The following is a 25,572-nucleotide window of genomic DNA, read 5'->3' on the forward strand; positions in this document are numbered from 1 at the left end:
CGCCCCCTGCCGCTCTGATGCCACCCAACCTGAGGGTCCCCTTCCCCAGGATGGGGACTGCCGTTTCCCTCTGCTCCTCTGAGGTCACTGGTTCGGGAGGCTATGGGGAGGAGCTGGGCCTATAAGCAAATGCACTTCCCTGCCCGGGGGGGACCTCTGACCACAGGGCTGTGGGGCCTTGAGGAAGGGGAGGCGGGGGCCAGCCGGCTGAGGGTGAGGCCAGAGTGGGTTCCAGCCTCTGCGGCCGAAGGTCTCCCGGTGGTGCTTGGGGGGGAGCAGCAGGTCTGGTGGTTGAGGGCAGACGCTGGGCCCAGGGGAGGTGACCGCCCAAGACTCGGACGTCTCACCTCTGCCTCTTCCAGCACCGGCTGCGTTCTCCTCAAAGAAACACTTCCGGGCCAATTCATTTTTCTCAAAACATATATTTTATCACTCCTCTCCGTACATCTTTGAGCACCTTTGCCAGAATTTCAGGAATGTGGAGATTCCCCCCTCTCGATCCCCCTACCCTCCCTAGGCCTTGGCGACAAGGTCCCTCACAGCCTGTGCGATGGCGTCCCTGTCGATGCCAAACATCTTCAGCAGCTCGGCCGGCTTCCCGCTCCTCGGGACCTCGCCCACAGCGAGGCGGGAGACGGTGACGCCAGGCTCGCCCACTAAGGCAGAGCACACCGCCTCGCCTATGCCGCCTGCGTAAAGGAAAGGAGACGAGTCAGGTGACGCGGCCGCAGGGTGGGCAGTGGGTGCGGCGTCCTCGGCCCTTTGCCAACCCGAGTTTCTTCCCTTACCCAAGGGGGGCGGACACAGCACATCCACCACCCTCCCCCGTGCCCGCAGCCAGAGCAGACATCATCAATCGATCATGATACTTATGCGTCCTCCTAAGCCCAAATGTGGCCTCTGAATCATTCTGAACCCCAAGCTCTGGGAAGCTGTCCTGGATGAATGAGCATTTGTACCTGACCCCACAGTCTGAGCCCATCTCTCTCCCCAGATCCTGCCCTGGAGGAGGGGCGGTGTGTGCTTGCGGAGGGCTGCTTTGCGAAGGACCCGTAGAAGACAGAATTTCTGCACAACGGACTGAACGCTCAACTCTGTCAGGCACACAAGCTGCCCTTCTCCTCTTAGCAGCCAAGTCACGATCCTTCTGGGCTCCCAGGGCAGCAGGGGCTCCAAGGAGCCATGCCAGCAGCCAAGTTTGCTGGGTCCCCGGCCAAGCCTGGGGCCAACAGGAGGCCAGGTCCCAGCTGCCGTCCTGGGGCAGGATGGAGGAGGGACGTCCAGCCCTCTGCGGCCCTTTGCCTGTGGCCCTGTGCCCCCAGCCCTTCCCTGACCCGTCTGCCCCTGGCTCTCTGGCCCACGGCCTGTTACCTTCGTAGTAATGGTCCTCCACGGTGAGGATCCTGCCCTTGGTAGCACGGGCGCTTTCAAGAATGAGATTCCTGTCCAGGGGCTTGATGGTGAAGGGGTCCAACACACGGATGTTGATCTTCTCTGTGAGAGCAGAAAACACAGGGGCGTGGCTGAGGGGGAGGCGCTGGGTGCCGTGGGGGTGTCCTTGATGGGTGAGGTCGGTGGGGGTGTCCCAAGAGTTGTCACACAGTTAAATGCCTGGGCCTATCCCTATCCTGGGGAGACCAGCTGTCGTTCTGTTCCCATCATCTGGGTGGTGTTGGGCAGCCCCCCCAGTGGCTTGCCCCCTCCCTCTGCCTATCTGTGATGCCCATGTCCTCCAGCATCCTGCACCCACTGATTCTGGTCTCAAAGAGAAATGCCCTTCTCTCTCCCCTCACATCCGGGGCCAGAGGATCTCAGCCTTTGGACCATCAAAGAACACTGCGTGGCCTGGCAGGGGCCCACACAGCTTCACTTCATCTTCCCAGACGCCTTTGAAGATGCAGGGGAAGCCGGAGGACAGTTCCCAGTGTCTGATGTGAGACAGGGCCAGGGGCTCGCCGGAGGAGGGGAGGGGAGCTGCGGCTACAGGTACAGGGGCCAGGTCGGGCGAGGACCCAGCCGAACGGCCTCAGAAGGACGAGTCCGTCTCTGCCATGCCTCCTCAAGCCCTCCCCCGGGATCTCCATCCCTGACAGGGCTGGGCCTCCCCTGGCTTCTCTCCAGCTCCCTGGAGCTCTGGACACGTGGTTCCTTCTGCCCGGGCCTCTGCTTATCATTCCTACTCGCATCTGAGGTCATTTTCCCAAGGACACCCCTGTCTGCCTTCTCCTTCCTGCTCAGCACGGCTACACCGTGGCGGCCGCTGTGACTCTGTGGAGCTCCTACATCCCCTACCGTGTCAGTACGTGACGTTTGTGAGCCTGCAATGCTGATGATAATAATAATAATGCTAGGTCACATGGATTAAATCCTCAGGACAGCCCTCCTGGGAAGGTGACATTATCTCCACTTTATGGATGGGGAAACTGAGGCATGGAGATGCTGCATAATCAGTTCAGGCCTACTGGCAGGCTCTAGGACCGCTGATCGGACCACCGTGCTGGGGCACCTCAACCCCAGGGCCATGGGGCAGGGGCAGGGCCTGTGGCCACCGCAGCCCCGGCTCTCCCCATCACACTGGCCGCACAGTCAAAAGTGCTCAAAAGGTGGCTTCAGTGGGGCGCCTGAGTGGCTCAGTCAGTTAAGCGTCCAACTCTTGATCTCAGAGTCGTGAGTTCACGCCCTGTGTTGATACAAGGTGCCCTTTATTACTATCAGCATTTAATCGAATGAAATTCCTTCTCACTCCCAGGACCGTGTACGCCATCGGCCCCTGATCTAAGACCGGCTGGGTCCCCCCTCACCTTTCTTCAGCAGGTCGGCAGCAGCCAAGGCCTCGTGCAGGGTCACTCCGGCCCCGATCACAGTCACCTGGTCATCCTTGCTCTTCAGGACCACCTGGGGAGGACACCGGGGCCAGTGAGGCTCAGGGACTGGTGGCCGGGGGCGGGCCCTGGCTTCAGACGTGCTTTGGGGTCTCACTGGGGCGAGAGCAGGACTGACCTTGGCTTGCTTGACTTGGAAGTCCTCATTGTTGTTATAGATGATGGCGTTTTCTGGGCGGCTGGTCCGGATGAAGCAGATGCCCTAGAATGAAACACAGTGACAAAGGATGACAGGACATGGCATGCATGGGCAGCCTTGGGCAGTGGATTCTTTCTAGAAAGGCCACTGCTTCTCACTCGCAAACGTCCACCACGCCAGCGTCCCCACCTCATGCCGGCTACCCCCCCCCCGGAAAAGGGACAGTCTTGTCCTCTGTAGCGTGCACCCCCTCCGGACACTCGTCCTGAGGGAGAGCAGCCCCGCGGCTTTGCCAGCCCCAAGCCCCACACGGAAAACGGCTTTTCTTTCAGGTACACTGGTCTCTCAGTGGGGCTGCGCCCCGCACGGTGCTCTGGTCTGTGACATTGTGGCTCATAGTTCCCAGCTCATTCTCTGTCTTGGAGAACCCAACTCCGGGAGGAGATAGGCATCAACAGCCAGACAGACACGGGCTGCCAGGATCCTCATGGGCTCAGCGATCGGTCGGCAACGTCTGCCACGCAGCAGAAAGCGTGGCGTGTGTTTTGTGTTTCCTGGTCTAACTTCCACAAGCCACAGGCACCAGCGGCGAGGTCAGGAGACACCCCGTGGGGCAGTGAACGGCCAGCGCCGCGCCAGCATGCTGACCCCCAGCCCCACGTCGCGAACGGCCATGTGACCAACCTTTGTATTGGCTGCTAATTCCACCGCCTTCTCTGTAGACACCCCGTCACTTGGGTAAAAGACCGTTGCAGTGGGGATTGACCGGAACATGGCCAGGTCTTCCAGAGCCATCTGAGAGGGCCCATCTTCCCCTGGGGTACGGGACAGGACACAGCGGAAGTAAGCCCCTCACCCATGGAATGGAATCCGGCCCGCCCCCACCCCCCCAACCTCCTGGTCCAGAAGCCTGGAGAAGTTACAGGTGCAAGCCTCCTGGCCCCGTTCAACTCACCGATGGACACACCGCAGTGCGAACCACAGAAGTTGATGCTGCTCCCAGAGATGGCCGCCATGCGAATCTGATCGAAGGTCCGTGTGAAGAAGGCCCCAAAAGTGCTGCAGAAGGGCACCGTCCTGTTGCGCGTGGCACAGCCCACCGCGACACTGACCTGGGGAGCAGACGGGGACAGCGTCAGCCCCAAAGAGGAGGGAGAGGGTGGCCGGGGAGCCCAGGAGCTCACGCCCCTCCTGAGGGTTGGGGGATTCCGTCATCCTAGGGACTAAATTCTCCTCTTCCCATGCGGGGGATTCCTGTGCATGCATGGATTCCACAGTCTGTCTGATCTCAAACTCCTTTGATTTGAAATGACCACTTCAAAAATTCTTTAAAATTATATTCCTGGGGATCATTTTTTTTCCTAGCAAACAAGGAAGGCCTTTCACAGAGTAGGCTAGGAGGCTCGGACATAGATGTTCCATCCTTCCCAGGCTTCTGCAAACCCTGTCCCCATCGTCCTCGCCAACCCCAGCCCTCTGTGGAGACCAGTCCTCCCTCTGCACTTCTATGCCTGAGGAAGCTCCAGACCCAAATCCCGGCAGGCCATGGCTCCAAATCAGCTCTGGAACCTGCCACCTGACGTGAGCCACCTGCTGCGGCCTCCCCAGCCCACACACCGTGCCCATTTAGTCTGAACCCTCCAGCTGCCAGGACCAGAAGCCCCAGAGAGACAAGTTCAAGTACAGCTGGAGAAGGAACTCTGGATATGGTAGGGCCCAGCGGCCTCCAGAGAGAGGAAGCTCCAGGTGCTAGGGGCCTGCAGGCCAGGCTGGGCTCCTCGGTGAGACGACCATGGCTGCTGGACCCATTATGTTCCAGCCTTGTGACTGGGGCTGCCCTACCACCTGGAAGGCCTTTACCCCAAGAGACAGCCCACCGACCACCACACGTGGCCTACAGACAGCACTTCCGGTGTGCACGTGCAGCCCATTCAGCTCTCCTGTCTGTACACTCATCTAGTACGTCTGCTCCGAGCATCACACATACACGCCTCTCCGTCGCCGCTGCAGTGACTTGGGGTCAGTGCCGGGTCCCAGCTGTTCCTGGGGTCTCCCCGGGCTCGCCTCCACCACACACCTGGCATTGCCAACAGAGCCCAGAGGAGCAGGAGGACTTTAGCCCTGCCACGCACCCATCGGACCTCAGCCCCAGGCTGTGGCTGGCCCTGTGCCCACCTGCCCACCCCTCGCACCCACCATGTTCTGTTCAGCAATGTAGCACTCAATGAAGCGGTCTGGGTGCTCCTTTCTGAAGATGTCTGAGAAGGTGGAATTCTTGGTGTCCCCATCGAGGGCGATGATGCGGTCGTGGGCACGGCCCAGCTTGGCCAGGGCCTGTCCATAGGCCTTGCGGGTGGCTATCTGTGGGGAGGAGAGCATGGGAAGTGCCCTGAGCACTGGGGTAGGCATGTGGCCTGAAGCCTGGGTCAGCCCCTGGAGGTCACAGCTTTTAGGGAGGAAAAGGATTAAAAGAAGGGTAGAAAAGGGCAGTTCAACAACACCCAGTCCCGGGGAAATTTAAGTTCTGTAAGGTTGCCAGTGGGAACTTCTACGCTGGATGTCTCCGAAGTCCCTAGAGGCCCTGATTCCCAGCCCAGCTGTGAGCCACTGGAGCTGCAGAAGATGTTCTAACACCCCTGTGACAGAGGTCCGAGCTCACCCCGCCCTGCACAGGAATACACAGAGGGCCAGGCAGTCCGGAAGCCTGGTGTGGGTTCATATGGGGGAGGGCCCTGGAGCAGGACAGGCCTGCCTAGGCTCTGCTAGGCCAGACACGGGGCAGTCCTGAGCTCAGACCTAGGGACTCAGGCTACAGGGCCAGAGATAAAGGGATAAGATCAGGTGCTGTGGGCTTTGATCCCAGCGCTGCCAGTAGCTTGCTGTGTGACTGTGGGCCAGTCTCTTGCCCTCTCTGAGCCTCTGCAGGTATATAATTTCACAGTTGGCTGTCCCCACGGAGGAGATGGCAGGATCAACACCTAGGATTCCTCCTCTCCCTGAACTAATGTCTCCTCTCTCCCTTTCCCAGCCCCCCAGAGACACATCTCGGCCCCAGCCTCAGGGAACCAGAGAATCATGGCCACTCCAGCCAGACCAGAAAAGCAAGGCCCAACTCTGTACCTTCTCCCCAACTTTGTAGCTGGGTGGGCTGGGCATGTGGATGTTGGTGATGTTCACTGAAGGGGCATCCTCTTGCGGAGGAGTCACGAGGATCTTCTTTTTGCTCTGGATCTGGTTGTGTATTTCCTGGACAATCTGATCAGCCATGTTTTTGGGGAGGGGCTTCCCATGCCAAGCCTCCTTATCCTCTATCCCTGCGGGTACGACAGAGGAGGGCAGAGGGCCCGGTAAGACCGTAGCTCCCGAGGACCAGGAAACTGCTCTGTGGGGCTGACTCTCCAACAGTTGAGGGCAAGCCAGGAGGCCTCGGCCAGGGCAGGAATGCTGTGAAGCAGAGCCCTGTGTTGGGTGACCCTGGTCGGGTGACCAGGAGTCTGTGTGCCCGGCACCCACCGAACAGCTTCCAGGTCTCCAGGAGCTGGCTCACAGCCAAGTGTGGGGGGGGGAGGGGGGCACGCACGAGCCTCTGCACCACCTCCCCACCTGCAGGGAGGGACCCGCTGAAGAAATCCCGCTCAGTTTGTTGAATGGGTTGGTCAGGAGGGAGCCTGGCCATTAGAGGGGAAGCTGAGGCCCAGAGCGGGGTGAGCACTATCCAGGTCCCCCAGTGCACTGGTGTGCAGCAGAATGGCATCCAGGGGCATCCCTCACCACGCTGCCTTGCTGTGTTGGGACCAGCAAGCCCCCTCCTCTGAGGTCACCTCAGCCCAGGCAGAGCCGAGGACTGACTCTCCCACATAGCACCCAGCCCCCCTATAGGCCCCCAGGAGCCCCCAGAAGCTTTGAGGTTTCCAGACCCTACCTGGCGCTAACACCTGAGGCATCCGTGCCAGGTGGTGACAATACCCCAGAGTCCTCTCCTCGACGTCCGCCCCCTCCCTGGAAGGTTCCAGAGCCATGTACCTTCCCCCACACAGCAGTGCATGTCCTCATTTGCCCCAAGTCCACGTGGGCAGGTGGGCCAGAGGGGGGCGTGTGGCACAGAGAAGCTGGGTCTGCACGTGCCTGACCCCTTCTAGCCATGTTTTCCCATGTGTAACGGGCTGGGGCCGCCTCCGCCCGAGGGGTTCGGAGTCCAAGGGGCCTGCGTGCTGGGCGGCAGCACCACTCTCAGGCCCAGCCAGGAACCACCCTCCAGACCCTTCAGGGCTCTCTGCCCAACAGGACCTTGGAAGCCCCTTACCACGGTGTGCAGGGTACCCCGCTTATCTCTTCGGGGAGAACCCGGTCTTCCCAGGTTCTCCGGACTCTGTGTCAGCCCTTCCGCTCAGGGCAGACAGCTGGATGCGGTGCAGAGGACACCGAGGAGGGTGTGGGGGACTGTGTCACACCTGTCCTTTCTCCTTACCCGCGGGTCCTCCCGCCCAACCTGGGCTCCAATCCTGGCTCAGCCACGCGGACCGCTGAGTTACCTCACGGGGCACAGCGTCCCCGGCCCCCCCTTCCCCAGCCCAGTGCACCTGGTGTAAGGTGCCAAAGGCCTGGCACTTCCCCAGACATGGGACCTCAGAGACGCGCCCCCCAGGGACACCCCCACCACCTCGGTTGGCCACAGGGCCCAGTGGCAGGGGTCGGGTGGGGGAGGAAGGGCATGGGGACGAACCTGGGAGCCCCCGGCCCTTGAAGGTCTTGGCAATGATGGCCGTTGGCTGGTGCTTGGCCTGGCCGAAGGCCTTGCACAGTTCCTCCACGCTGTGTCCGTCCACGATGACGGTGTGCCAGCTGCGGACAGATGGGTGAGAGTGAGCGGCAGGGGCCGGGCCCCCGGGAAGGGCTGCCCTCGCTCTGCCACACGGCTGTGGCCTGGGAAACACTAAAGGGGCGCCTGGGGGGCTCAGTCGGTGAAGCGTCTGCCTTCAGCTCAGGTCATGATCCCGGGGTCCTGGGATCAAGCCCCGCATCGGGCTCCCTGCTCAGCGGGAAGCCTGCCTCTCCCTCTGCTGCTCCCCCCACTTGTGCTCTCTGGCTCGCTCTCTCTGTCAAATAAATAAATAAAATCTTAAAAAAAAAAAAACAAAACACTGAAGACTTTGTTTCCACTTTTGGTTTTATTTTTTCTTTATCCTTTTTAAATTATTTTACTTCCTCCTACTTGCCTCTGAACAGATTTTCTTTCTCTTTCTTAAGATTTTCTTCTCTTTCAAAGCTTGGTTCATTTATTTTCTCTTTTGCTCCTGATCTACTTGTGTTTCCTGAATGCTGCACTGGGGACAATGCCCTGGGTCTGGAATCTGTCTGCTGTTAGATTCTTCAAGAACGTTTTGGCCTGACTTTTGTTGAGGGAACGCATCTGGTCACTCCACAGATGCTGGATGTGAGGTGCTAGAAACATTTATCAAATGGCCCAGGGTGCCTGGGTGGCTCAGTCGGTTAGGCGTCTGCCTTCGGCTCAGGTCATGATCCCAGGGTCCTGGGATTGAGCTCCGCATCGGGCTACTTGCTCAGCAGGGAGTCTCCCTCTCCCTCTGCCTGCCGCTCCCCCTGCTTGTACTCTCACTCTCACTCACTCTCTCTCAAATAAATAAATAAAATCTTAAAAAAAAGAAAAGAAAAAAACAAGCCAGGCCGCCAAACATGTAAGGGAAGGAGCCGGGGCAGGGCACACTTTCTCTTTAAGGCAGTCCTTTCTGGGCCTCGGTCACATCCAAGAGTAATAAAGTAGCAGCTACTGTGTACTGAGCGCCCGCTCTGTGCAGGCCCCGGGCCGAGCGCCACACACACACACACGAACCCACCGAAGCCTCAGTACGACCCCTGGGGCGCTGTGGCTGCCCCCATTTTATAGACACGTAAACGGAGACTGACACTGAGGTTGGGATAACCTGCCCAAGAACACAAGGCAAGCTGGTGACACAACCAGGACTTCAGGACACAGGTTACAGACCCAGGGACGCTGCCAGGGTTATGCTCCAGGTCCCCAACCGGTGTGGCCTGAGGAGGCTCCTGGGACACCGGGCGGCCCAGTTTCCTCCCCTGTCGACAGAGTATTTCCTCTCCTCGCTTTCCCTATCAGGTCAGTCATCAGAGATAACAAACCCGCGGCTGCTGTGTAACCAGGGACCGCAACCCCGCCTCGACCTTCTCCAGGCAGACTCATCTACAAAGGGTGGCCCCGGAGGCCCAGGGTCTTTCAGACTCCTCAGCTGAGGCTGAGCATGGGGGCCCAGGTGCCCTGGAGCCCCAAGAGCAGCTAGGCTTTTATTTGGGGCAGGAGAGGGACACTGAGGTGAGGGCCCCTCTGGCTAACACCCACCTAGATGACCTCCCTGCTTTGTAACATGGGACTCTGAGTTCTCAACCACTCACGCCCCACAGCGAAGGTCGGAAAACCCCGTGTCCCACTTAGAGAGGCGGCCTGTTCTGCCCCCTCAGGCTGGCACAGGGGGCGGCCCCCAGACGGAGGCTCAAACCCTCAAGAGCCACATGTCCCTTAGCCTCACGGAGCTGGACCGGTTCACATTGGGCCCCTCGTCCCACCTCAGCCAAGGACCAAGCGAGGAAGGGTGCAGTCACGTTACGTGGATGTGGATGCTCTGAGGACTATCCTGTCCCACAGCCTCACCAGTAAAGGAACTCACTCACACTGGCTCCGCCCACAGCTCCAGGCTGGTGGCCTGGGTCGCCACTTTTAAGTCTGAAATTATGAGCCAAACGCTGAAGAACAGACCCCTTCTTTAGACAGGGTGTGGCCTCCTGCTGACTCAGGCCCTGAACCTGAAAAGCTCCCAGCTCGGGGCACAGCCCCGGACTTACCCGAAGGCCTCGCAACGCTTCTGGTAGACGTCCACCTGGTGCTGCAGGGGGGTGGGGTCGCTCTGGCCCAGGCGGTTGATGTCAAGAATGGCAATCAGGTTGTCCAGCTTGTAGATGCTGGCGAAGGCCATGGCCTCCCACACGGAGCCCTCGGACAGCTCCCCGTCTCCCAGCATGCAGTAGACGCGGTAGCTGTGGAGAGGCGGCGGGTCAGGGGCTAGCCCCCCTCACCCGGGGCACCGTGCTGCCAGACTGTCCCTCCCGGAGAGCCTGTCCCCCTGGGGACGGGAGTAGCAGTGACATGTGACACGCAACAGTGCCGTCAGTCAGGTCCCTGCTGCCCACCCCGCGTCCACATCCAGGGTTCTGCTCTCTAAGATCCAGAGAACAGGGGTTATTAGGGCGCTAGTAAAATGAGCAAGAACTGGTGGCGGGAGGGGGCGACTACTCTCACTGTGGGGACAGGGCTTGAGCCACCTGCATGGGGTGGGTCTGCTTCTCTCCACCCATGTAGGAACTAGGAGTACTGGGGAGCCCTGGGAACTTGATCCCAGGAGTGGGCTGGGGGGGCCAAGATGTGCCACCAGGGGCAACCCAGGGTAAGCTGTCAGTTGGGAGATGGGTCACTAACAAGGGCAGCTGAGGACCGGGATCATGGTGGGGACGGTGCCTCATAGGATGGGCTGTCCCCAAGGTTCCAAGGCTGCCTCTCACCCCAAGATTCATGCCCAGCCCTACTTCCACCCCAGGGGCCTTGTCCTGGGTCAACAAGGCAACCACGATGGCTTCAAAGGCAGTGGGACCTGGTAAAAAGAGCACTGAACTTGGGGCAAGTTACCCAGTGAACAGAGCCTGCTCTGGACCCTAGGGAGGGTGTCAGACATGGCCCCATCATCCCCAGGCCGGCGCGTGGCACCCAGGGGCTCCCTGAGCCGAGCGGCCCTGTCCTTGAGGTAAGTACAGTTGTTACTCCCAAATCACAGAGATAAGAAAAGAGGCTCAAAGGTCAAGGGACTTGTCTAAAGGTCACACAGCTGGGGAGGAGCTGAGCGGGGATTCAAACACAGGTCGGACCGCCTGGCCCGCGCGGTCCACTCCTTGCTGTCCAGGAACGCACACAGCTGGGGCAGTGCAGGGCCTGGCCGTTCTCCCCCTCCCGGCCCAGCGTCCAGCTGTGTGGCCCCACGGGGTGAGGCTCGTGCAGGGACAGGGACAGGCTCAGAGGGGACACAGCCGCCTTGCCGCTGCAGCAGGCAACAGCCCTGGAGCTGGGGAAGAGGCGGGAGGGACCGCCAGGGCACGCCGTCAGCATGACTCAGCACTTCTGCGGCTGCCAGGTCAGGGAGGTTCCTGCATCCTCCCTCCGCCCTGCCCTCCCTTCTGTGGCCTCCAGCAGGCCAGGCCCCCGGGGCCTGGGCCGAGAGCAGGGGTCTCGGGGCCCGCACTCGCAGGGGCCTGTCCCCGCGGCTGGTCTCCTCTCCCCTCTGCACGCCGCAGTGGGGGCCCAGGGACGCTGCAGGGGGTTGCGTCTGGCACAGCAGCTCCCCAAAGTGAGCCGCCTAACGGCACCAAGGCCAGAGAGACTGGAGGGAATCCGATTTACCTGGGAAGAGATTCCAGGGAAACACACGGCCGCCTTCCCAAGCCCGCACCCCCTGCTGCGGAAGGCAGACTGGGGCCAAGGGTGGACACAGCCTCAGGCTCCGGTCAGGAGGGCGTGCTAGGGTCCCCGAGGAGACGCCGGGGAGGCCTGCAGAAGCTGTGTATTAAAGCTGCTGGATTTGGAGCGGGGGCTGCCAAGGCCCACAGTCATGAACTACCCTGAAGACAAGGGACCCTAACGTGTGCCCCAGACGTGTTTGGAAAGCACCTCAAAGTCCCACCACAACAGGCCTGCCCAACGGGTTATAGCAGATCCATAAAACAGAAAGACCATCACGCAATCGTTAAAACCAGCTCTTGACAGTTAGGGGAGAAAATGTGCACCATGTTTAGACTTTTCTATTTTTCTAAAAAGAAGAATGTACAATTGTATACATACTAAGCGCTTCGTCAGACCATGGGGCCATGGGGCCCAAGAGGAGGTACCTGGCGGCAATGGTTAAGGCTTGGCCACTGAGGAGTTCACGAGGTTACCAATCCGTAAGTTTCTTCTCACAATAACACGGAGGAAATAGGATATGTTAAGTGAGATTCAAATGGCAGGTAGTTGAGAATAGGAAAACGTTCATTTCCTTTTAATGCGTTTCCGTATTTTTCACACGAGCTGGTATTCGATAATTCAAACAAAATTATTTCAAAGAGAAAAGAAAGAGAGCCAGCTTGACCTACGCTCCTGGTAGGTGGACAGGAGAGACGTGACCAGAGGCCAGATCTAGCCTATCGGGCCCCCAGCTCCGGGAGCAGGTGGTTCCCCGGACAGCCCCGCCCCCTCCTCCCTGCAAGGTAGTCCAAGGGCCTGAGCCTTAGCCAACCCTGGCTGCTGGGAACCCAGCTAAACTCCTCCCTACACTGGCTTGTTCCATTATGTTAGGGTCAGGAAATGACCCTTCACAGGGAATTACTTCAAGCATCTGTAGGGAATAATTAACTCACATCTCTGGTTCTGTGCCAAATAAAATACTCTTAAACATACATCCCATTCTTTGTGCCTTTCTTCACTTCACGGTGAATCACTTCTGGTGGAGCTGAGCTTGGCCCCAAGAGGGTCTGGAAGGCCTCACAGCCTCAGCTCCACTCCTAGAGAGCGGTCTCAGGATTCCCTCCCCCCCCCCCCCCATAAAGTAGGTGCTCACTGTGGTCCCTCTCTTCTCTGGGCCCACGGTCACCACCACACCATCATGACTGCCCTGCCTACGGCCCTTCTCTTGCCAGTGGGGTGGACTGTAGGGCACTGGGGAAGCCCAGCTGCAGAGCTGGGTCCTTCCTGCCACCTGTAGGCCAGGCTTCACTAGCCCCTCTTCCAGGAATCCTCCTACTCACGGGTCCCTCAGAGCAACCTGGGGACTCTTATTATACTCTGGATACACACCCTGGGTTCAAATCCTGCCTCCACCACGAGGCAAGCATTTTACCTTAGTTTCCCATCTGTGAGAGGGGTACGTGTACTCATGTCACCACCCAGCCCTCAGGGGGCTTATCGGGGTGAAACCCTATAAAACACTGAGCGCGGGGTCCCAGTCAGTAAAGGAATGAAGGAGCCATCTGACGCATGCTTTCCTTAAGAGTCTGCGGCCAACTCTTCTCCCCTCCTTACCAATAAAGATCCCTGTCTGCAGGCCAAATCTTGCCACACCACACAGCCTCGTGACTGAGATCTGCCACAACAGGGTTCTCTTCCAAACTGCCCCGTGCTGGACCAGGCTGCCTGCCCACCCTCTGCTGGTCCTTCTCCCCAATGTTTGTCTCTTCTCTGACTGACAGGTGGGGCTCGGGGATGCCCAGAACCCTGCAGAACACATAATCTCCTTCCCCAAGATAAAGGCAAGTGGCTCGAGCCCGGGCATGTGGCGCTTCGTTAGACAACGGGGCCATGGGGCCCAAAAGGAGGTACCTGGGGGGCAATGGTTAAGGCTTGGTCACTGAGGACCCCTCCCAAAACTACTGAGGGTAGGGTTGGGGAGTGGAAGCCTTACCTGGCTTTGTCGAAGTATTTGCCCGTGTAGGCCATCCCACAAGCAGCCCCAAGGCCCTGGCCCAGGGAGCCAGTGGCCACGTCGGTGAAGGCTTGTTTCTGTCATAGCAAGAGGGCCACAGTTAGTCACAGCCAAGAGCAGGCAGGAGCATTGACCCACCCACCCCCGCAGGTGATCCAGGTGCGGGCTGGGTGTGCAGAAGGCCCAGCCCCAGGGCAGCCTGCACCCGGACTGTGAGCTCTCACCCTCCAGGAACGGTCTCGGTGGGTGCGGTTCACATACCAGCAGTGCTCACAAGGGAGCTGGGTGACCTCAGGCTCCCACATCACCCACTCACCCCCATCCATGACAAGACTCACGAAACATCTAGCCCCACCGGGTGCCCAGATGGAGGGTGAGTTTTCATGGTAACCTATGAACTCCAAACACTTGCAGGCGGCAGCACCTCAGGGAGTAAGCTGGGCCCCTTCCCCGGGGTGTCCCCAGCACCTGCTGCGACCCCCTTGCTGACCTCGCGGCGAACCTCTTCTCCCCAGCTGTGCTGACGAGGCCAGGGCGGCCCCGTGGGGGCAGGGAGGCTGGGCGTGTGGGGCTGGGGAGAGGTCTTCTCTGCAGCTGACCCCTGGGCTGGGGCCTCCAAAGGCCTTGCCCTTAAGCACCAGCTTGGGGTGAAGAGTGTGCCCTGGAGACACCGACTTCCTTCCTTCTTCACCTCAACGCCCTCTTCTCCCACTTTCAACACCCTCAGTTTCTCAGCGGGCACCCCGCCTCCCTTCCCACATGCCCTGAAAAATAGGAAGTGGACACAGAGGGCTGTGCTGCCCCTGGTGGGGTGTGCTCACCGGGACGGGGTGCCCGTCCAAGTCAGAGGTGATCTTCCTCAGGTTCAGCAGCTCCTCCTCGGGCAGGAAGCCGGCCTCGGCCCAGACGGCGTACAGGATGGGAGCCGCGTGGCCCTGTCGGGGGGGGGGGGGGGGGGGCGGGGGGGGGGGCGTCAGCTGGGGCGCCGATACTGGGGGCACACTGAAAGTGGGGTCTGGATGAGCCCGTCAGCCCTTTCAGGGAGGTGGCAAGTGAAGGCCACATCCCCCTTCCGTCCCTCTGCAGCCCGAAGCTAACCACAGCCAAGGCCGAATGGGCCCTGGGACAGGTGCGGGGGGCGCACAGCTGTGAGGCCCGCCGATGCCAAAACCCCAGCAGGCAGCCGGCCGCCCTAATCCCCGGTTTCTGGCATGGGAGCAGACTTGGACAGACTTCTAAGCTCTCATGCCTGCCCCGGGAGCCCAGAGGCCACGGGGCCAGGCCTGGGCGCAGGTGGATTTCAGGGGTCCGTGGCATGGTTTTTGGCTGGGAGTCTCATGCATGAGCGGTGGGACCGGGCGCCTCGGCCCAAAGCCTGCTACAGTGCTCCCCCACTCCCCAGCCAGCAAGCGCGGGCCCTGGGGTGCCGGCCCGGCCCAGAAACACATGTGCACCAAGCCTCAAAGCTGTACCCCAGACCTGCACTTGAGTCCTGCCTATTCATATGAAACAGGGGCAGAAGATCTGGCAGATCAGTCTCACAGTCCCCGGTGGATTCAGCTGTTTATTTCCTAAGTATAGCGGCTGGGTCAGCACAGAGTAAGGCACCAAGGAGTGGGGCCGGGCCGGGCCGGCAGACAGGGAGTGCGGGTGGAAAGGGAGGGCTGGGGCCAGGCTGACACCAGGGGGGAGGTCCCCTCAGAGATCCCTCGCTGCCAGCACCTTCTCACTGCTCCAGGCCCATGCGCCACCTGGGCCAGGTGAAGGGGGGCCGGCTGGGCTCCTACCTTGGAGAGCACAAAGCGGTCGTTGTGGGGGTTCCGGGGGTCCTGGGGCTTGTAGCGCATGGTGTGGAAAAAGAGAACAGCCATGATCTCCGCGGCACTGCAGCATGACGTGGGGTGGCTGTGGGCCAGGAAAGAGACAAGATCCATGCATCACGGCCCCGAGCCTTGGGGAGACAGGGCTCACCCCAGGCCCACATACGGGGACCTAGGGGTGCATATGCCAAGGAGCCACAGGCCTGGCTAATCAGAGAGCCACACACTCCTGCTCCTGGGACGGCTGCGTGGGGTCCTAAGGACGCTACTATGGGTAGCACGGGGCCACCCTCTCCCAGAGCCCAGAACGGACCCCGTGCAAGGCAGCGCGGAGGCTAGAGGTTAGAGCCTAGATCCTAGGCTTCTAGCAGCAGCCGAGGAGCGGGGGCCCCGCTCTGTCTGACCAGCAAGCTACGTCCCAGGGGCCCTGCTCAGGACGCTGCCCACTCGCGAGGGGCACCCTGCCTTCCCAGCCGCCAGAGGTGCTGGTTCTCTCAGGCCATGGGCAGGCGGCAAGGGGGAAGGCTCATGGAATGGCCACAAAGCTCCCAGCAGCCTCAGTACCTGGAGTTGGCAGCCGGGAAAGTGGGGCTTTGGACTCTCCGAGGCATCACTGAGCTACTTGGCCGTTTTTCAACTGGCATGGGAAAGGCTAGCCATTAGGAGCCAAGCTTTTGTGCAGAATTTAAAAGGCAACACATATTATCTCATCTTCCACAAAGGCTCCGATCATGGAAAAACAACAACCCTTTCTGCCTGTCACAAGGGCAGAGGGGCTGCTGACAAAAGCAAGAGGCTGCCCTTCCAGCCCTGGAGTGGTGGGGTCAAGGGGTCTCCTCCTTTTTTTTTTTTTTTTGCCTTTTGCTCTACTAAATGCAGTTCCTTGCAAATAACAATTTGCATGAGCAACAGAAAATGCAAGGGTCACACCTTAGCGGAGACTCGATGAAGTCTCTTAGGACCCTTGTGAGTCAGCCAGTCGGGGGGCCAGGACATGCTGGAATTCCTGGTCCACAGTTCTGTGAACAGGTACAGCCTCGGGGCACGGGCCTCCCAGCCGCCCGCTCCATGCAGCTTAGTGCAGCCCTCGGCGCTGCTCGGGGGTCTGACACGGAAACATGCCCGATGCCAAACCCAAGGGCACATGCAGCACCTGGAGTTCACGCGCCTCCCTCCTCCCCTGCCAGTCGGCCCCCCATACTGGGTTAGGGGGTGAGTCACTCCCAGCGCAGACACATTAGTAGAGAAACCCAGAACTGTCCATGCTGGTTTAGTACCACGTTCCCAGCACACACTCAGCTTATACTTAGCCATCTCTATGAACTCCCGGTCATGGGGAAAAGACACTAGGCCTGAAAGAGGGAGGTGAGGACACATAAATAGAAAACCTTGCTCTGCGGGGCTGGGACCCCTCCCCTCGTCCCTCGTGCTGAACTTAGCTGGAGGACAGCCCAGTCAACACCAGTCAGGCTGACCTCCTGCCTCCCCGGCCTCCCAGGGCAGCCCAGTCTCTGAGGCTCCTGTCTCAGAAATGTGCTGACCCCATAAGGAGAAGTTGGGGAAGGGGGTGGGTGGAGAGTGGGCCAACCTGCACAGGGGAGAAGGCGGGCAGACAGACGGCAGACAGACGCAGGAGCTCCCCTGCCCCGCCCACCCGGTGAGCCCAGGGCAACATTCCCCCACAGGGGCTTCAAGGATCGATGATGTGGCACAAGCCCTTTCTACACGTGGTGGAAGCATGCCCAGGCCTGGCCAGAGATGTGGTGGGAGGGAGAAGGTCAGGTAGGAAGAGACACCAGAAGCTGAAGAGTAACCCATCCCTGCTAGGCCCATGAGGGGCGAGCCTACAAGGTTATTCCCTCCAGAGCCCGCATCCTGGCCTCACTGCTTGCCTGTCCTCATACCCACAGAGACAAGTCATACAGACCAAGTGCTTCACCTCCCTGAGGCTCAGCTCCTTCATTTGTAAATGGGGATGCTAGGTGGGGGCATGGGGAGGCCCTCTAAGATAATGCATCTGAAGCCAGTTCATCACTGGCCACCACCATCTCCTGGAAGACCAGATGCCAAACCGCTCGGTGCTTCCAACTCTTCATGTGCTGGTGGGAACCGTGAGGCCCTGAGGATGGGAGGGAGGGAAGAACCGAGCCAAAGACTGAGATGGTTACTTGTAAGCTCAACCTACTACAGGGCCTTCAGGGCCGAGAGCGCATGGGGCCTGTGGCTTCCCCTGCGACCCCAACTTGTCTGGGGGGAGGGGGACATCTGTGGGTGGAGCCCCCCCCCCCCGGGGTTGTGGCACCCCCCCGGGTGCAAACAGGCGCCCCAGCGGGGGGGGGGGGGGGGGGGGGACGCAGCACGGGGGATGTAGGACACTTTCCGTCCTACCCTTTGTGATGTGCAGGGGGCTACAAGTTTGTCCCAAACCTGCACTGGCCCGAACAGTACACTCCCAGTCCCAGCTTAGTCAGTCTGTGAAGGGGGCACTGATGGGGAGAGCAAGGCCTAAGTGTCTCAAAGGTCTCACCTAGCGGAAGACACATTCTTCCAGGCGTTCCCACTCTCCTCCCTTTAGCACACACTCCACCTGCTCAACAGCTTCACTGCAGGAGTAGAGAGAAGGTCCCTTACCCCTTGGCGAGGCTGCTCTCCATTACCAGGACATATGGCTGCTAGCTCCATAAAATGACCCCTCTCCTGCCATACTCTAGCTGGGCCCACATCGCAAGGAGCCACAAGGCTCCTCGGCAAATGAACAAACCAGGGAGGCCAAGCACCTACAACAGCCTCACGGAGGCAAGCCTCAGTGTGTAGAAGCACAAAGAGAAATAATCTGCTGTGAAAAAGAAATATGTAGTACCCAACGAAGAAAGTAAAAACCACAAGAATTGAAAACCCATAGCTAAGAAACAACTTAAAAAGACAGTAGAAAGATAATAAAGAATAGAAACTCATGGAATGGGAAGCAAACATACAAAAAAAAAAAAAAAAAAAAGCAAAGAGTTAGCTCCTAAAGAAAAAAAAAAGAGAGTATAAATTTAGTAAACTTCTGATAAGGCAGGATCTAGAAAAAGAAAGGGCAAGTCCCAAAAATGGAAGGACAGGCCTAACAGATGATAGGCTACTCCAAACAACCTGATGCAAATAAATTTCAAAACAGAAAAATGTCTAGGAAAAAATAACTTACCAAAAAAAATAATAATAATAATAACTTATCAAAACTGAATCAAGAAGAAATAGAAAACCCGAGTCATCTTTTAACGGTTACAAAGAAACCAATCAGCAGGGGCAGATGCACATTCCCTAAGGCCCAGCAACTGCATCACAGAAACCCTCCCCCAGCCAAATGTGCACGTGCCTCGCTTCAGATGTGCTCCAGGAAGGACAGGGGCCGTCCTTGCATTGTCTGCAGTGGCCACACCGGGAGGCACCCACGTGTGCATCAGCACAATAGGGTAATCACACTCCGCTCACAGAACAGAATGCTCTGCAGGGCAGTGACAATGAGTGAACTACACAGATCCAACACCAGCCTTCTCTCACAACTACACCATGTGAGCAAAGTGCACTGCAGAAGATCTGCAGACCGGAGAAGACCATCCTATTTATGGAAATATACAAATGTTATAAAATGAGAAGGAAAACAATGGAATGAAAATGCACAGTTCAGGGTGTAGCTCTTTCTGGAGGAGGAGGGACACCCAGGAGTTTTAACGCACTGCAATGTCCTAGTTCTTAAGCTTGGTGGTAGGCACATCCAGGTGTATTATTTATAACATACGTGCATCATTTACACTCTTTTTGAGGTATATATTTATTTAAACAAAAATACTCAGCAGGGAATCCCAGCATGCAGGGTGGAAGTGACCCTTGGAAGCAGTCCTTGTTCTTCCTGTTCCCGGAACTGCCCTAGCTGGAAAGACTCTGCCTCCAGACCTCACAGCGATTCTTCCGAGGTTTAACCCCCATGCCACCTCCTCTGAGAAGCCCTCCCTGACCACACTATCTACAAATACCTCTTCTTCCTCTCACTTACACTTGCCACCACCTGACATGACATGGCTATTTACTGCCTGTTTATCCTACTGCAACACAAGCCCCACAAAGGTAGGGACTTTGAGCCTTTCCATTGTTGTAGTCTTGGGCCTGAACAGCACCTGGCACAAAGTGCACAAATGAATAAATGATGTATCTTGGCTCTGAGATCCTAGGGATGTGACCTCTCTGAGCCTCAGTGAACTTGGGAATACTAACAGAACCTTGCCGAATGAGGGAGTGTGTGTGTGTAAAGAGCTTGGCACAGTTCCCAGAAAAATGGCAGTTGTTCAGTATTTTCGTTTAATGTATCAGAGATTAAGTCTAACCTCTTCCTCATTTTGAAGATGGAACCTCTAAGGCCCACAGAAGGGAAGTGACTTGCCCAAGGTCACAAATTCTACCATTAGAAGAGCGAGGACACAAGCAAAATGCTAAGAGAAACTGATGAGCACATAAAATGAGGTATATCCACACAATGGAATATTCAGGAATAAAAATTAAGTACTGCCACATGACCATATGCAGGACCTTCCAAACATGCTAAGTGAAAAAAGTCAGACCCCAAAAATCCCATTCTGTATGATTCCACTGATATGAAACGTCCGGAAGAATTAGATTTACAAAAAGTAGATTAGTGGTTGCCTGGGAGCTGGGGATGGTACAAATGAGCACGAGGGACCTTTCAGGAGTGATGAAGTGTCCTAAAAATTGGATGTGGTAAATTCCCTAAAACTTATTGTAAATAACTGTTAATTTACTAAATTTATGGGGCACCTGGGTGGCTCAGTCAGTTAAGCGTCTGCCTTCAGCTCAGGTCATGATCTCAAGGTCCTGGGATCGAGTCAGGTCTCTGCTCAGCAGGGAGCCTGCTTCTCCCTCTCCCTGCTCGCACTCGATCTCTCTTTCAAAAAAATAAAATCTTTAAAAAATTTACTAAGTTTACTAAAAGCCCCTGAACTGTACACGTAAAATATTATGATTTGCATATTATACCTCAACAGAGCTGTTGCAGATTTGTTTTTCAAAGGAGGATAAAAGATGGGGAGCAGCCAGCAGAGGAAGTTCTCAAATGTCCACATTCCCCCGTCCAGTTGTGCAGCCCTCAGAGATTCATTCAGGCTCCAAGTGCAACTTCTGAGCAAGAAGCCCAAACAGTGCACGCCCTAGTCAGCCAGACCCACCTGCTGCTGGAGTCTATCACCTCGGCCCCCACAGGCCCCCCTCAACTCTGAGCAGACCCTGCCTCATCGTTCAGGACAAGAGCACAGAGACCGCCTAAGGACCCACCTCTGGGCAGGTCCCAGCCCTCAGAGTGCCCCGGACATCCAGGGCAGATAGCGGTGGTCTGTGGCAACAAGAAAGTTCCGGGTTTTGTGGGACGAGGCTCTAGTGACCACAGGCCTGCCTAACGAAGTCCAGGGATCAGCGCTCTGACAGGGGCCACGATGCAGGCAGGGCTGATGAGAAACCATGAAAACATCTCAGCCAGACCCTAAGCAGATTTCCGGTTTCAAGAAACACGGACCACCAGCCCTGCTGAGTTCAGAGGTCACTCAGGCAAAGAACTGAGTCACTCTAGGACAGCCTCGTGTTTTCACACCGAGTTGGGAAATGCTGCTGCTGGGGCAATCTCAACGGGCTGTACTCTTGCCTCAGTCAGCACCAAGCTGGGGTAGAAAGCAGCCCCAAAGGAGAAGGAGGCCCTGGCAGAGCTTTCTGACCAGAAAGACAGGGCTTCCATGGGGCCAGAGACTCAAAGGGGCCTGAGCCATGAAGGGGCCCTCTGAGCACTCAGCCAAAGCATCCCCAAAAGCCAGAGCTGGGGAGCAGGTGCTTCCAGCCCCTTCAAAGTCACATGGGCCTCCAGGATGTGAAGCCCATAAGAGCAGGTGGCAGGACCCCAGAGCTTGCTCATTCCACTCCCCCAGTCCCACTCCTGAGGGATCCACTTGGAAAAATCACCTATCTATGGACTTCTCCTTTAAAGATGGAGAAACTTCCCTGGGATGGGAAGGGCCTTCCTGACAAGGGCACAGTCACTCAGAACAGAGCTGGGGTTAGGTTCCTGTCTCCTGGTGCCCACCAGCCAGGTCTGGCCAGACATGACAGCCCCGGGCAGCCCTCCCAACACTGTGGGTCAGAGCCCTGGGGACTCGTTAAAGGCACGGCCCCCACGGCCATTCAGGCCTAACTCTGAAGGGGTCCACAGCCAACACTTAGCGCTGTCTGGACAACGCCACAGCCGAGCCCGGGTGGATGAGAACTAGAAAAGCTTCATCACCAGCCTCAGCAGCCGGGCCACTTCTGACGAGGCCACCAGGTTTCACTTTTGTGAAGCCTGGACGAGCTGGCCCCTGCCACCGTTCCCGCAACACGTGGAGGGACAGGACCCCGGAGCAGCTCCGGCCATTGTCAGTGCTGCCCCCACAAAGGGCTCTCTGTAAGGGCTTTGTCCCTCAGCTCCTCCGACACAGAGGCCGGTGTCCTCACTGCCGAGGGCCTGCGGAGCTCCACGGACATCGGGTCAGCGATGGCACAGGAACGGGAAAGCTACCAAGAAATCGGGACCTCCCCGCATCCTGAACCCGGAATGTGTGAGCGCAGCCCCTGGGGGGGACCACGGAAAGACCCCAGGGCGTCAGCTCCCCACAAAAGGGGCATCCTAGGGGAGGCTCACTTTGGCTGTGGCTACTGCCCAGACTGGGCCAGGGCCTCAAGGTGAACACCCAGGGACCGGAAGAGCGCCCTGCCCCCAAGTCCTCTGTGGCCATCTCGGGCGCGCACACACCCCTAACCACCCCTCTTGTGACACTGGTTGTGTAGCAGCATTACTTCCTACTGGAAAAACAAGGTTGTTCTCTAAGTCTCTCCTGCGTCTTTATACACTGGCAAACACACAGGAATCAGTCTCAGACACTCTCTTTCTTTTGGCGACTGGACACTTTTGAGCTCAGGGAGCTCCTCCAAAGGCATTACAATGTAAACCTGCATGTAACTCTCAGCCAATACAAACTGTATCTTTTGCCTGTAGGTTTTTAACTACCTAACAAAGTCCCAGGAGACCCACTCCACACCCCTTTCTTTGGGAGCCTCCCCACAGCTGTAATGTTGCGTTATTTCTCTCCGAGTGCCCCCAGACTGACTGACATCTGCTATTGCTGCACCTGGTCGTCCCCTCTCCAACTTCCCTTTGGGAGTCCCCTAAGGTTGTAATGTTAGGTCATTTCTCCGAGTGCCTTCAAGCTGACCCGACTGATACCCTCCATCACTGCACCTGTCTTCTCCTTTCCAACTTCTGTTGTCCAGCCTGGCCCTGCCTGGCCAGCTCCAGAAGTCTTACAATCAAGACAAGCCCCTCGCTGGGCAGCGCGGAACAGACAGCCACCAAAGACCAGCTTGGGCAACTCGCCGAACACCCTGGTCTCAGGAAATGTAATAGCATCTCCCTCAAACAGTTATTCTCAAAATGCACGAGGCAAGATTAGCAATAAAGGATGCTCTGTGTCACGCCAGGGATACCTATTTGGGTGCTTGGTGACCCTGTAATTGTCTGTAGGTCATGTCTAGCCCTGCAAGATGCTCAGATATGTAACACTACTTAATCAGGTAACCGCTGTCTCTCCAGCTAGATCCCCAAGAGCCTGGCTAGACAGTTCCTAGCACACAGTAGGGCTCAATAAAGCCCTTCGGGGTGAGTGACCCCCTGAAATGGTCAAGGGAAGGGGACCCAGTAGTACCCAGGAAGCAATACAAGGTATGCGGACCTACTGTGTGCCAGGCTATGGAGAGGGCACCGCGAGTAAGCCAAATCCCTGCCTAAGCAAGCGACGCCACAAAGAATGGGTAAGTTTGACAAAATCCCAATGGAGATAATGGATCCAAAGCATTCATGGGGTTGGGGTGGGAGAGAAGCCGCCTGCCAGGAGAGGTCTAACCCCTTCTGAGAACTGGATGTCTTAAAGGCACAAATGGTGAGTGAGTACCCATCCTGAAAGTCAAAAAGGATTTACTCATTAATAATATATCCTGTATGACACTGGCCAGAAGCTAGAATTTTGTCATTGTTCCAAGGACACAGCTTGGTTGGAAGGATTCCTGGAAATCACCCCCTACCCCCTATCACTTCAGTCCCACACAGTGCAGTCTCCCAGGCCTCATGCCAGGGCCCAAGGGTGGCGCTGGAACCCTTGAAACCATCCAGTGCATGGGAGCTACTATTGTTCCCATTTTACAGAGTGGGAAACAGCCTCTGAAGTAACTCACTGGCTCACCCTCCCAACCACCTCCCCAACAGCGTCCCTGCTACCTTCAGAAGAGGCTCCTCGGGATCAGGAGCTGCCTTTCTGCACCTTCTGAGCCAGAAAGGCTGGCGGGAAAGGATGTTGGGGGATGGGCCTCCTGTCCCTCCTTTGGGGAAAGTGCATCTGGCAGCGGGCCCGGCCCTGGAACTCGGTCCTCGGTTCTCTTAGCCTTGCAAGTCTCCCCTCCCACTCCTCCCGCCTCCAGCCGCAGGTCACATCTTCGACCTCCCCTGCACGCCGCGTGCCCGGGTTCTGCACCCACATGGCCACCTTCCTCCCCACTCCCCAAGCCTGGCATCTCAGCAGAGGCCCTGCTCCAGACTCGGACCCCAAACCAAGGCTGGCAGGAACGTGAAGCGGCGAAGGGGCGGAGTCGTGTGAGGTGGGGAGAGGACCGGGCCCCAGTCTCCCTGCAAAATGAGGGATTAAAACAGGCGCTCTCGCGTCGAGCAGCTTGCATTTCAATTCCAGCTCTCGCTGTGTGTCACACTGGGCAACTGACTCAAACTCGGGGCCACGGTTTCCCTCCCCATCCGCAAGGTGGAACGTTGGCAGTGGCGCCCACACAGGGCCGCGCGTGCAGAGCGCACCGCGCAGGGCCGGGCTCTCGGCGACAGCGCAGTCACGGTGGGCCTCCCCGCCCGGGATTCCCGAGCCCCGTCCCCGCGCCGCGGAGCAGCTGGGGAGCCGGCGCCCGGCGAGGGGCAGGGCCGGCCCGAGGCGCAGCGGGAGCCCCGCGGCCCACCGGACGGAAGCCCGGCGAGAGCGCGCGCCGCAGCGGAAGGCGCCTCCGGCCCAGGCCAGAAGGGGCGCGCGTCCCCGCCACCTGACCGCGCCCCGGCCGCCTCCCTCGAGGAGGCTTCGTGCAGCGCGACACGGAGCCGGCGCGCCCGCAGTGACCGCGGCCTCCGGAACAGCGCCCTCCCGGGCTCCGCGGCGGGCACTCACCCCGAGCCGGCCGCCGTGGTGGCCTGGATGGAGCCGATGCGCAGGCGGTTGGCCATGTCCTTCAGGGCCTGCAGCTTCTGCTGGTCAGGCTTGTGGTAGCCCTCCATGGCGCGACCGGGAGGGCAGGAGGATGGGGAGGACGAGGACGCGGAGACGGACAGGCGGCGCGGCGGCTCCGGGGGCGACTGGCGGCGGCCGAGGCCCGGCACCGCGCGGGGGCGCGTTAAGACTCCCCGGGCCCGCCCACGGGGGGCGGGGCGCCGGCATCACCCCAGGCCTCCGAGCAGCGGCGGGCCGCCCTCGGCCCGCCCCCGCCCCGCCCCGCCCCGCCCCCCGGCCGCCCGAGCTGCGCCAGAGCCTTCCGGCGCGCGGTTCCGGGAAGCCCAGGCCCGGGCGCGCCTAGGGACCCAGCCCGAGTCTATCCACCTGCCTAACTTTCCCTTCCCCCGGCCCGTCCCCCGGCATTTGCTGGGCCCGTCCCCCGGGCTGCCAGGCTCCTGAAGCAGAACTGCCCTGCTGGAATTGACTACACATACAAGTAATAATAATAGTCACTCCAGGTTCTAGGCTGGGCTCAGAGTTTGCCTGACTTGCATCTTCACTGCCTTCTTCCCCTCCACGCAGCCCTGGGTGGAATTGAGACGGGGAAAACCCTCATTGGTAACCCATTTTACAGATGAGCAAATTGAGACCTGCAGGATCAATCAAGGTCACAGAGCTGGTGGATGTGGGGCTCTGTCCTAGCAGAATGGCTCCATCTACAAGCCCCAGCCCCAAGAGAGCAAGCCCAGGGCTTTAGGGGCCTGTAAGAGGGATGGGGATTATGAAAATGAGAATCACAGCAGTGGTAATGATACTACCAGCTGACGTTAACTGAGAAATTACAAGTGGTAGGCCTTTCACAAATTATTAGGG

General features: G+C 58.3%; 1 protein-coding gene across 1 annotated transcript; it reads right to left on the minus strand.

The window, feature by feature from the left end:
* Positions 1 to 402: 402 nt before the first annotated feature.
* On the minus strand, positions 403 to 24,859 carry TKT (transketolase). The gene is made up of 14 exons (XM_032411473.1): positions 24,658 to 24,859; positions 15,338 to 15,455; positions 14,372 to 14,485; positions 13,530 to 13,627; positions 9,895 to 10,086; positions 7,745 to 7,863; positions 6,142 to 6,335; positions 5,218 to 5,382; positions 3,977 to 4,133; positions 3,706 to 3,836; positions 3,001 to 3,084; positions 2,802 to 2,895; positions 1,372 to 1,494; positions 403 to 689 (listed from the first exon to the last, which is right to left on the minus strand). The coding sequence occupies exons 1-14, from the start codon at positions 24,762 to 24,764 to the stop codon at positions 514 to 516; spliced, it is 1,872 nt and encodes a 623-aa protein (XP_032267364.1). The 5' UTR covers positions 24,765 to 24,859; the 3' UTR covers positions 403 to 513.
* Between the last annotated feature and the right edge of the window lie 713 nt (positions 24,860 to 25,572).

The sequence above is a fragment of the Phoca vitulina genome, unplaced genomic scaffold (assembly GCF_004348235.1).
Source record: "Phoca vitulina isolate PV1807 unplaced genomic scaffold, GSC_HSeal_1.0 scaffold13, whole genome shotgun sequence".
NCBI lineage: Eukaryota > Metazoa > Chordata > Mammalia > Carnivora > Phocidae > Phoca > Phoca vitulina.

Bases quoted from the DNA above. Each gene is read 5' to 3' on its own strand.
- TKT (XM_032411473.1), bottom strand. From the start codon at position 24,764: ATGGAGGGCTACCACAAGCCTGACCAGCAGAAGCTGCAGGCCCTGAAG. The intron at 15,456-24,657 runs GTGAGTGCCCGC...CCTGGCCCACAG, and splicing joins ACCACGGCGGCCGGCTCGGG to CCACCCCACGTCATGCTGCA. The intron at 7,864-9,894 runs GTAAGTCCGGGG...ATCTGTCCGCAG, and splicing joins AAGCGTTGCGAGGCCTTCGG to CTGGCACACCGTCATCGTGG.